Raw genomic sequence first — 11208 nt, forward strand, 5'->3', positions numbered from 1 at the left:
CCATGTAACTTGGGTTAGTCACTGACGGGTACTGTCTAGCTACTAGCCCTGAGTCATCTGCTGTTACCATGTTAACTTGGGGTGGTCACTGACGGGTACTGTCTAGCTACTAGCCCTGAGTGATCTGCTGTTACCATGTTAACTTTGGGGTAGTCACTGACGGGTACTGTCTAGCTACTAGCCCTGAGTGATCTGCTGTTAACCAGTTAACTTGGGTAGTCACTGACGGGTACTGTCTAGCTATCTAGCCCTGAGTGATCTGCTGTTACCATGTTAACTTGGGGTAGTCACTGACAGGTACTGTCTTCACTGTCTAGCTACTATCCCTGAGTGACCTGCTGTTACCATGTTAACTTGGGGTAGTCACTGACGGGTACTCGTCTAGCTACTAGCCCTGAGTGATCTGCTGTTACCATGTTAACTTGGGGTAGTCACTGACAGGTACTGTCTTCACTGTCTAGCTACTAGCCCTGAGTGACCTGCTGTTACCATGTTAACTTGGGTAGTCACTGACGGGTACTGTCTAGCTACTAGCCCTGAGTGATCTGCTGTTACCATGTTAACTTGGGGTAGTTACTGACGGGTACTGTCTAGCTACTAGCCCTGAGTGATCTGCTGTTACCATGTTAACTTGGGTTAGTCAACTGACGGGTACTGTCTAGCTACTAGCCCTGGTGATCTGCTGTTACCATGTTAACTTGGGTTAGTCACTGACGGGTACTGTCTAGCTACTAGCCCTGAGTGACCTGCTGTTACCATGTTAACTTGGGGTAGTCACTGACGGGTACTGTCTAGCTACTAGCCCTGAGTGATCTGCTGTTACCATGTTAACTTGGGGTAGTCACTGACGGGTACTGTCTTCACTGTCTAGCTACTATCCCTGAGTGATCTGCTGTTACCATGTTAACTTGGGGTAGTCACTGACGGGTGCTGTCTAGCTACTAGCCCTGAGTGATCTGCTTGTACCATGTTAACTTGGGTTAGTCACTGACGGGTACTGTCTAGCTACTAGCCCTGAGTGATCTGCTGTTACCATGTTAACTTGGGTTAGTCACTGACGGGTACTGTCTAGCTACTAGCCGAGTGATCTGCTGTTACCATGTTAACTTGGGTTAGTCACTGACGGGTGCTGTCTTCACTCAGGGCTAGTAGCTATTAGTGATGGGGGGAAAAGATAGTTGCATATCGGGATATAATTTGACAATATATTGTATCGTGTTTGATAAATCGCAATATTATTTTTGTGCTAGTTGGCTGTACCGAGACTGAAATCCAAATCCATAATAGCTTGTTCTCAGCTTCTTTTTAAATAGGGAGACAATTTGTTTCAGCACTTTTATTGACTGATCAAAAGGTGGTCTCTCTGGTCTCTCGTCTTGTCTCTCTGCAGCAGTCCGATGGTGAGCAATATGTTTGAAACATCCATTTGCAAAAAATCTTAGTATCGAATCGCAATACATATTGCTTACACCTATCCAGTCCTAATATCCACTTACACCTATCCGTCCTCATATCACTTACACCTATCCGGTCCTCATATCACTTACACCTATCCGGTCCTCATATCACTTACACCTATCCGGTCCTCATATCACGTACACCTACTACCGGTCCTCATATCACGGTACACCTATCCGGTCCTCATATCACGTACACCTATCCGGTCCTCATATCACGTACACCTATCGGTCCTCATATCACTACACTATCCGGTCCTCATATCACTTACACCTATCCGGTCCCTATATCACTTACACCTATCCGGTCCTCATATCACTTACACCCTATCCGGTCCCTCATATTCACTTACACCTATCCGGTCCTCATATCACTTACACCTATCCGGTCCTCATATCACTTACACCTATCCGGTCCTCATATCACTTACACCTATCCGGTCCTCTCAGATCGACACAAGTATCTTGTCTTCGAGTTTATTTGGGATTCAACGTCTCTCTACAAACCCCCAACACACCAGACTTTTAGTCTACAGGGTTCGAGTTTCATAGCTGCTTAAACCTCAGCCAGTACTGACTGGTATGTCAGTCCACTTTACCTCTGAGTTTATCACACAAGGCTGTTAGTTAACTATGAAACAGGAGAGGGTCTACTCTGCATACGCACGCACGCACGCTGTTAACTAAGAAACGGGAGACATTCGTTAATCAGTTCAACAGGACGGTTACCAAAAGGTTTATCTTCATGTGATGGAATGACAGTGTGTGGCTTTTTATTTCATAGCTACAACATAATGTTTTCATGTACTGCATCTAAATCAGACCTGGGAGAAATACTTAATCTGGCAAATCCTCTCAAATATTTGCTGTGCGCTTGATTCCGGCTAGCTTAACTAGTGTGCTTGATTCCGGCTAGCTTAACTAGTGTGCTTGGTGGACAGATTGTACCGGTCAAGCATATCACATGTATTTGACATAATGTATTTGGCTCCGGTCTGACAATGTGTTTATGTGATGGACAGTGTGGTTTTTCTATTTTATAGCTACATGCTTTCATGTCTGTAAACTTGGCTTGCGTTTCGGTGTCTAGGCCGGGTTACTGTAAGGCACTTTGACAACCGCTAGTATAAAAAGGGATTTTAAATGCATTCGATCGATTGATTGATTGATGTGTCTTTGTGTTGTAGACCGAGGACCCTACGATGGAGCGGCCGTACACGTTTAAAGATTTCCTCCTACGACCACGAAGGTCAGTTCCAGACTACCGACGAAGGTGACAGGGAACTACACACACATTGACACACATTGACACACACACTCAAGTTACCCACAAACAATGTCCACCTGTTGTTGCTAATCCAAAGGAGATTCATGGTTAGATATCACTGAAACTACAGGCTTATGTCATTATGGTATTTGGTTTAAAGTAACTGTACTGTAATCATTGTTAGCTAAGACTGTTGTCATTCCACCTCTCTGGTTTCTGTTGAATTCCAAATATCATTCTAATTCTAGACATTCACTTAAATAGCATTGTTAAAATATTCCCCATGTATTGTTTATGGGGCGCTAACAGGGCATGTTGTAGTGTCATTTTAAATGCATCATCGCCCAACTCTCTGAAATTCATGGCTGGGTAAAACCATCTATTTCTACCTCTGGTTTCTTTTGAATAACTCCCAGCTAACTGCCATTTTGGTGTTCTCTTCTGTCTCCAGCCATAAGTCCCGGGTGAAGGGTTATCTACGGCTAAAGATGGCCTACCTGCCAAAGACTGGAAGTCCGGAGGAAGAGACCACTGAAGGGATTACCAGGGAGGAGGCGGAGGTAAGAAGATAGGGACACGCACAAGCGCACAGCTTTTTTTAATGTGAAATGTCAGGACTTTTTGGGGAGTAAAAATGTGTTTTCCCTAAGCCTAAGCCTAAGCCTAAACCTAACCTTAACCCCAAAACCCCTAACCTTAACCCCAAACCCTAAACCTAACCGTTATGCTTAAAAGCATTTTAACAAATTCAGTACAGTCCTGATTTTTTGAAAATAATATAATTTCCCTACATACAGTGCATTCGGAAAGTATTCAGACCCCTTGACTTTTTCTACATTTTGTTACGTTACAGCCTTATTCTAAAATGGATTGAATACTTTYCCCCCCTCATCAATCTACGTACACACAATACCCCATAATGACATCACAATACCCCATAATGACAAAGCAAAAACAGGTTTAAAGAAATTTTGGCAAATTTATAATAAAATAAAAAARGAACTGAAATATCACATTTACAAAASTATTCAGACCCTTTACTCAGTACTTTGTTGAAGCACYTCTGGGAGCGATTACAGCCTAGAATCTTCTTGGGTATGACGCTACAAGCTACAAGCTTGGCACACCTGTATTTGGGGAGTTTCTCCCATTCTTCTCTGCCGATGCTCTCAAGCTCTGTCAGGTTGAATGGGAAGCATTGCTGCACAGCTATTTTCAGGTCTCCCCAGAGATGTTCGATCGGGTTCAAGTCCGGGCTCTGGCTGGGTAACTCCAGGACATTCAGAGACTTGTCCTGAAGTCACTCTTGCGTTGTCTGGGCTGTGTGCTGTTGGAAGGGGAACCTTCGCCCCAGTCTGAGGTCCTGAGCACTCTGGAGCAGGTGTTCATCAAGGATCTCTGTACTTTGCTCCATTCATCTTTCCCTCGATCCTGACTAGTCTCCCACCAAGCTTCATCATAGGGATGGTGCCAGGTTTCTTCCAGATGTGATGCTTGGCATTTAGGCCAAATAGTTCAATCTTGTTTTCATCAGACCAGATAATTTTGTTTCTCATGATCTAAGAGTCTTTAGGTGCMTTTTGGCAAACTCCAAGCGGACTGTCATGTGCCTTTTTACTAAGGAGTGGCTTCCGTCTGACCACGCTACCATAAAGGCCTGATTGTTGGAGTACTGCAGAGATGGTTGTCCTTCTGGAATGTACTCCCATCTCCACAGAGGATCTCTGGAGCTCTGTCAGAGTGACCATCAGGTTCTTGGTCACCTCCCTGACCAAGGCCCTTCTCCCCTTGATTGCTCATTTTGGCCAGATGGCCAGCTCTAGGAAAGAGTCTTGGTGGTTCCGAACTTCTTCCATTTAAGAATGATGGAGGCCACTGTGTTCTTGGGGACCTTCAATGCAGAAATGTTTTGGTACCCTTCCCAAGATCTGTGCCTCGACACAATCCTGTCTCGGAGCTCTACGGGCAATTCCTTCGACCTCATGGCTTGGTTTTTGCTCTGACATGCACTGTCAACTGTGGGACCTTTATATAAACGGTTGTGTGCCATTACAAACCATGTCAAATCAATTGAATTTACCACAGGTGGACTCCAAGTTTTAAAAACATCTCAACGATGATCAATGGAAACAGGATGCATMTAAGCTCAATKTCGAGTTTCATAGCAAAGGGTCTGAATACTKAYGTAAATAAGGTTTTTCTGTGTTGAATTTGAAGAAAAAAAATCTACCTGTTTTTGATTTGTCATTATGGGGTATAGTGTGTAGATTGATGAGGGAAAAAATATTCAGTACCAGTCAACATTTTGGATAAACCAACTTGTTCCAGTGTTTTTCTTTATTTTTACAATTTTCTACATTGTAGAATAATAGTCAAGACATCAGCTATGAAATAACACATATGGAATCATTTAGTAACCAAAAAAGTGTTAAACAAATCAGAATATTTCGTAAAATACCAAGTCCATATTATGGCAAGAACAGCTCAAATGAGAAATGACAGTCCATCGTTAATTTAAGACATGAAGGTCAGTCAATCCGGAAAATGTTAAGAATTTTGAAGGTTTCAAGTATCGTTGCAAAAACCATCAAGCGCTATGATGAAACTGGCTCTCATGAGGACCGCCACAGGAAAGGAAGACCCAGAGTTACCTCTGCTGCAGAGGATAAGTTCATTAGAGTTACCAGCCTCACAAATTGCAGCCCAAATAAAAGCTTTACAGAGTTCAAGACACATCTCAACATCAACTGTTCAGAGGAGACTGTGTGAATCAGGCCTTCATGGTCGAATTGCTGCAAAGGAACAACTACTAAAGGACACCAATACGAAGAAGAGACTTGCTTGGGCCAAGAAACACAAGCAATGGACATTAGACCGGTGGACATCAGTCCTTTGGTCTGATGAGTAGAAATGTTTGACTTTTGGTTCCAACCGTGTCTTTGTGAGACGCAGAGAAGGTGAATGGATAATTTTTTGCATGTGCAGTTCCCACTGTGAGGCATGGAGGAGGAGGTGTGGGGTTGCTTTGCTGGTGACACAGGTGAATTCAAGGCACACTTTATTGACATAGCTACCACAGCATTCTGCAGCGATACGCCATCCCATCTGGTTTGCGCTTAGTGGGACTATACTTTGTTTTTCAACAGAATAATGACCCAACACACCTCCAGGCTGTGTAAGGGGAATTTGACCAAGGAAAGTGAAGGAATGCTGCATCAGATGACCTGGCCTCCACAATCACCCGACATCAACCCAGTTGAGATGATTTGGGATGAGTTGGATCGCAGCCAACAAGTGCTCAGGATATATGGGAACTCCTTCAAGACTGTTGGAAAAGCATTCGAGGTGAAGCTGGTTAAGAGAATGCCAAGAGTGTGCGAAGCTGTCATCAAGGCAAAGGGTGGCTACTTTGAAGAATCTCAAATATAAATACATTTTTTATTGGTTTAACACTTTGGTTACTACATGACTCCATATGTGCTATTTCATAGTTTTGATRTCTTCACTATTATTCTACAATGTAGCCCTTGAATAAGTAGGTGTGTCCACACTTTTGAGTGGTACTGTATATACATACATATACATACAGTTGTGGAGGTGGAGTAACAAAAGTCTGATACTGCCAACAGGGAGTCTGGAGAAAACGTCTGTTCTGGTCTGGCCTCTCGTTCTGGAAACACCATTCACTCGCTCACTCACTTCCCCACTTCCTTCCATTTTCAAAAGTCTGATCGAATGGAAAATTAAAGTGTGTGTTTCTGTATGCTTCTGTGTGCCAGTGACTTAATCTGAGTAAGAGAGAGAGAGAGAGGCAAGATGGCTTATAGTTTTTCACTCAGTAAAATGAGGCCTAGMTAGGGTGACGTATAGCTAGTCTGGGTACCCGTCTGTTTAGCCGTCATTCCRCTCTTTGTCTTGCTCAACATCTTTGGCATATGACACAGAGTTAGAKTGTAATTGTAGCTAAACAGACGGGTACCCAGGCTAACATTTAGCAGGAGAACTGGAAAAAAAATAGAAGTGAAAATCTAATGTCTCCAACCTTCTTGCGAGATCTCAGACAGACAGTGGAATGTAAGGTACACCAAAAGGAAAGAGCTGTSTTTTGTTTCCTGGCTGTGCCGTGTCTCTCTCTCTGTCTAAATCTTTGAGCACTCTCCTCCTGTGCTTTTGCTTCTCAGGGCTGGGAGGTGAACGACTCTGCCGATCCCAGCGTCCAGAGGCCCCAGGCGGTCCAGCCCCCACTGCCCCCAGGATGGGAGGAGAAGGTTGATAACCTGGGCAGAACCTACTACGTCAACCACAACAACCGCTATACACAGTGGAAACGACCCAGTAACGTGTATGTATACACAGCTACGTTATCTTTACACACAGTTATCAGAACTGCTCTAGGTCCTCTGGTGTCCCCCAGGGCTCTGTACTAGGTCCTCTGGTGTCCTCCAGGGCTCTGTACTAGGTCCTCTGGTGTCCCCCAGGGCTCTGTACTAGGTTCTCTGGTGTTCCTCCCAGGGGCTCTGTACTAGGTCTACTGGTGTCCTCCAGGGCTCTGTACTAGGTCCACTGGTGTCCCCAGGGCTCTGTACTAGGTCCTCTGGTGTCCCCCAGGGCTCTGTACTAGGTCTCTCTGGTGTCCTCCAGGGCTCTGTACTAGGTTCCTGGTGTCTTCCAGGGCTCTGTACTAGGTCCTCTGGTGTCCCCCAGGGCTCTGTACTAGGTCCTCTGGTGTCCCCCGGGTTCTGTACTAGGTCCTCTGGTGTTCCCCCGGGGCTCTGTACTAGGTCCTCTGGTGTCCCCCAGGGCTCTGTGCTAGGTCCTCTGGTGTCCCCCAGGGCTCGGTGCTAGGTCTTCTGGTGTCCTCCGGGACTCGGTACTAGGTCTTCTGGTGTCCCCCGGGGCTCAGTACTAGGTCCTCTCTTGTTCTCTTTGTGCACCAACATGTAAAATGTTAATTATCTCTTCTCTACAGGGATGATATTTCGGAGGTGGAGAATGACAATCAACAGCGGGCGAACAGCATCCAGGCCCACCGGGTTTTCAGGTCCAGACGACACATCTCTGAAGACCTGGAGAACGAACACACAGAACCCAGAGACATGGAAGATGTGAGTCTGACCTTTGACCCCTCGACTGTACAATATGTTTTAATCAAGATCTTCTTAAATCCAAGGTCATCTATTGCTACATACCAGGACAATATTACGCCTACATTGTTACTTAAAATAGGTTAATGGATAAATGGATAAATGCCTTATCTTTACTGCAGAATACAGAAGGACTTTCCAAACTAGTCAGTGGTACAGTACATACTCTCGCGCGCTCTCCCCCTCTCTCTCTCTGCACAGTCATGGGAGCCAATCACTGAAGAGAGTCCAGACGGCCCCCTACCTGGCCCCTCCTCCTCAATGGCGACGGCCATCCCCCAAACGCCTGCCCCCCCGCCCCTCCAGGAGTTCTCAGAGGAGATCAACCTGGACCTCTCTCTCTCTCCAACCCCATCCGGCCCCCCGCCTGACATCAACGGAGAGGTGGCCGCCCCCAGCCACGCCTCTGCTGTGGTGAGAATTCTTGACCAGTTTGAATCTGTTAGAGGCAAATTCAGCACTTTTTAACCTCATTCAATTAGCACCATTCCAGTATGTGTGAAAACATTTGTTCTTGTAGCCAAAAAGATGAGAAGACAAGTCTTAAGAAAACAATCCCTCCTTCCCTCCGTCTCCCCTCAGCAGAGTCATCTGTCCTCCAGGCTGCGCTCCTCCAGTATGACAGATGGGGTCAGTGACCAGGCCCAGCCTCCTCCTCCAGCGGTACGATACACACACTCCTTCTTCTCCTCCTCTTCCTGCTCTCCTCTGTTCTTCCACCTCTGCCGTCCGATTCCTTTACTACACAGGCAGCTCTTTCTGTTCTCCGGTCCTCTCCTCTCCTCGCCACTTGTCCTCTCCTTTCCTCCTGTCCTCTCCTTTCCTCCTGTCCTCTCCTTTCCTCCTGTCCTCTCCTCCCCACCTGTCCTTCCCTCCTGGCCCCTCCTCCTGTCCTCCCCCCTCTCCTCTCTCCATGTTCCTCTCCTCCTTTCCTCTCCCCTCTCCTGCTGTCTTCCTCCTCTCCTGTTGTCTTCCTCCTGTTTCTCTCCCCTCCCTGTTGTCTTCCTTCCTGTTCTCTTCCTCTCCTGCTGTCTTCCTCCTGGTCTCTCCCTCTCCTGCTGTCTTCCTCCTGTTCTCTTCCTCTCCTGCTGTCTTCCTCCTGTTCTCTTCCCTCTCCTGCTGTCTTCCTCCTGTTCTCTCCCTCTCCTGTTGTCTTCCTCCTGTTCTTCTCCCCTCTCCTGTTGTCTTCCTCCGTTTCTCTCCTCTCTCCTGTTGTCTTCCTCCTTTCTCTCCCCTCGTTCCTGTTGTCTTTCCTCCTGTTTCTCTTCCCTCTCCGGTTGTCTTCCTCCTGTTCTCTCCCCTCTCCTGCTGTCCTTCCTCCTTTTCTCTTCCCTCTTCCTGGGTTTCCTCCTGTTCTCTCCCTCTTCTCCTGCTTCTACTGTCTTCTCCTGTTCTCTTTTCCTCTCCTGTTCTTCCTCCTGTTCTCTCCCCTCTCCTGTTGTCTTCCTCCTGTTTCTCTCCCCTCTCCTGTTGTCTCCTCCTGTCTTCTCTCCCTCTCTCCTGTTGTCTTCCTCCTGTTCTCTCCCCTCTCCTGTTGTCTTCCTCCTTTCTCTTCCCTCTCCTGCTGTCTTCCTCTGTTCTCTTCCCTCTCCTGCTGTCTTCCTCCTGTTCTCGTCCCCTCTCCTGCTGTCTTCCTCCTGTTCTCTTCCCTCTCCTGTGTCTTCCTCCTGTCTCTCCCTCTCCTGTTGTCTTCCTCCTGTTCTCTCTCCCCTCTCCTGTTGTCTTCCTCCTTTCCCCTCTCCTTCTTCTCCGTCTCTCCCTTCCCCTTTGTCTTTCCCCCTCCTGTCTCTCCCCTCTCCTGCTGTTCCTTCCTCCTGTTCTCTCCCCTCTCCTTGCTGTCTTCCTCCTGTTCTTCCCTCTGCTGTCTTCCTCTGTTCTCTCCCCTCCCTGCTGTCTTCCTCCTGTTCTCTTCCCTCTCCTGTTGTCTTCCTCCTGTTCTTTCCCTCTCCTGCTGTCTCCTCCTGTCTCTCCCTCTTCCTGCTGTCTTCCTCCGGTTCTCTTCCCTCTCTGCTGTCTTCCTCCGAGTTCTCTTCCCCTCTCCTGCTGTCTTAGTCTCCCGGTTTTTTCCCCTTTCTTTCCTCCTCTCCTGCTTTGTTCTTCCTTCCTGCTCTCCTCTGTCTCTCTTCGGCTCTCGTCTCCTGTCTGTCTTCCTCTGTTCTCTCACCTCTCTGCTGTCTTCCTCCTCTCCCCTCCTCCTCTCTGCTTGTTGTGATTCCTTACTGCCTGGTGGTGATTCACTCTGCAGTGTCAGGCTCTGTGTTTCTGTAACAGTGGCAGTAATTCTATCCTTCCTAATCAAACACATCCTAGACAGAGATCTGAGTCACAGTAGCCCAGGGAGCCAGGGCTTCTGAAGGGAAAAACACAGGTGCTGATGTCAGCCTTTTATCTCACTGACCTGAATGAGTGAGTGGGTAGGGTTTTACAACAACAGGATCTGAATGAGTGTTAAGTAGAATGAGTGGGTAGCTAGGGTTTTACAACTGTAGCAGAATGAGGCTTTTTCTAGACTGGATTTGTCACAGTCAGAGGCTAAATTCAGTCACCACATGTTTCTGTGGTTTGACACACTTTCTTAGGAGGCGTGTGTAGGTTGCAGATCTGGGTTCATATAATATTTGAAATCTTTCAAAGTACTATGAGTGTTTGCTCTAGCCTACCTGGAGTGGAAGACTACTCTATTGGTTCCATTGCACCATGCAAGCTCAATTACGTACATCTTAAGTATTTGGATTTGGATACTATGAACCCAGGTCTGGTGTCAAAGGGAAGATTTCAGTTTCCACATGTAGCTCAATCTGTCCCATATACCGGTTTGGTTTGACACACTTTCCTGGGAATGAAAAGGAATGTGTAGGTTGAGCATGGTTGGTTGGTTATGTAATTCTTCCCCTGACTGGGCAGTGTTTCTCTTGCTGTGGAGTGCACTATCCCTCAGACGGATGAAAGTATGTCTATACAAATAAGCTGTGAAAAGGCTGTTTTTAAATGGTCCTTGACGTGGACAGTGTGTGAGACTACCTCAGTTATTGCAGAAGGGAGGGAAGGAAGCTACATGTAATTGGTTTGGAACAGCCCTGTACAGTTGACCCCTCTCTGCCTCGCCCGGGGTGAAACTTAGTTGTCGGCAATGTTTCCTCAAACAAAATGTCGTCACTGAGCAAATTTCAGGTTTACTGAGTGCAAACTTGAACATTGTGGAAATTCTGTGCATCTTCTGGCGCGTGTTTACTGTGAACACTGAGGCTGTACCCGTGAACACTGAGGCTGTACCCGTGAACACTGAGGCTGTACCCGTGAACACTGAGGCTGTACCCGTGAACACTGAGGCTGTACCCGT

The 11208-nt window shown here is 46.8% G+C and overlaps 1 protein-coding gene across 1 annotated transcript in view; it reads left to right on the plus strand.

The window, feature by feature from the left end:
• nedd4l (NEDD4 like E3 ubiquitin protein ligase) overlaps positions 1-11208 on the plus strand; it is a 79711-nt gene that overhangs the window by 16244 nt on the left and 52259 nt on the right. The window contains 6 exon segments of the mRNA XM_070449576.1: positions 2645-2706; positions 3176-3284; positions 6906-7066; positions 7694-7829; positions 8070-8282; positions 8451-8531. Of these exon segments, the coding sequence (XP_070305677.1) occupies positions 2645-2706; positions 3176-3284; positions 6906-7066; positions 7694-7829; positions 8070-8282; positions 8451-8531 (762 nt within the window).

The sequence above is a fragment of the Salvelinus sp. IW2-2015 genome, linkage group LG20 (genome assembly GCF_002910315.2).
Source record: "Salvelinus sp. IW2-2015 linkage group LG20, ASM291031v2, whole genome shotgun sequence".
Taxonomy (NCBI): Eukaryota; Metazoa; Chordata; class Actinopteri; order Salmoniformes; family Salmonidae; genus Salvelinus; species Salvelinus sp. IW2-2015.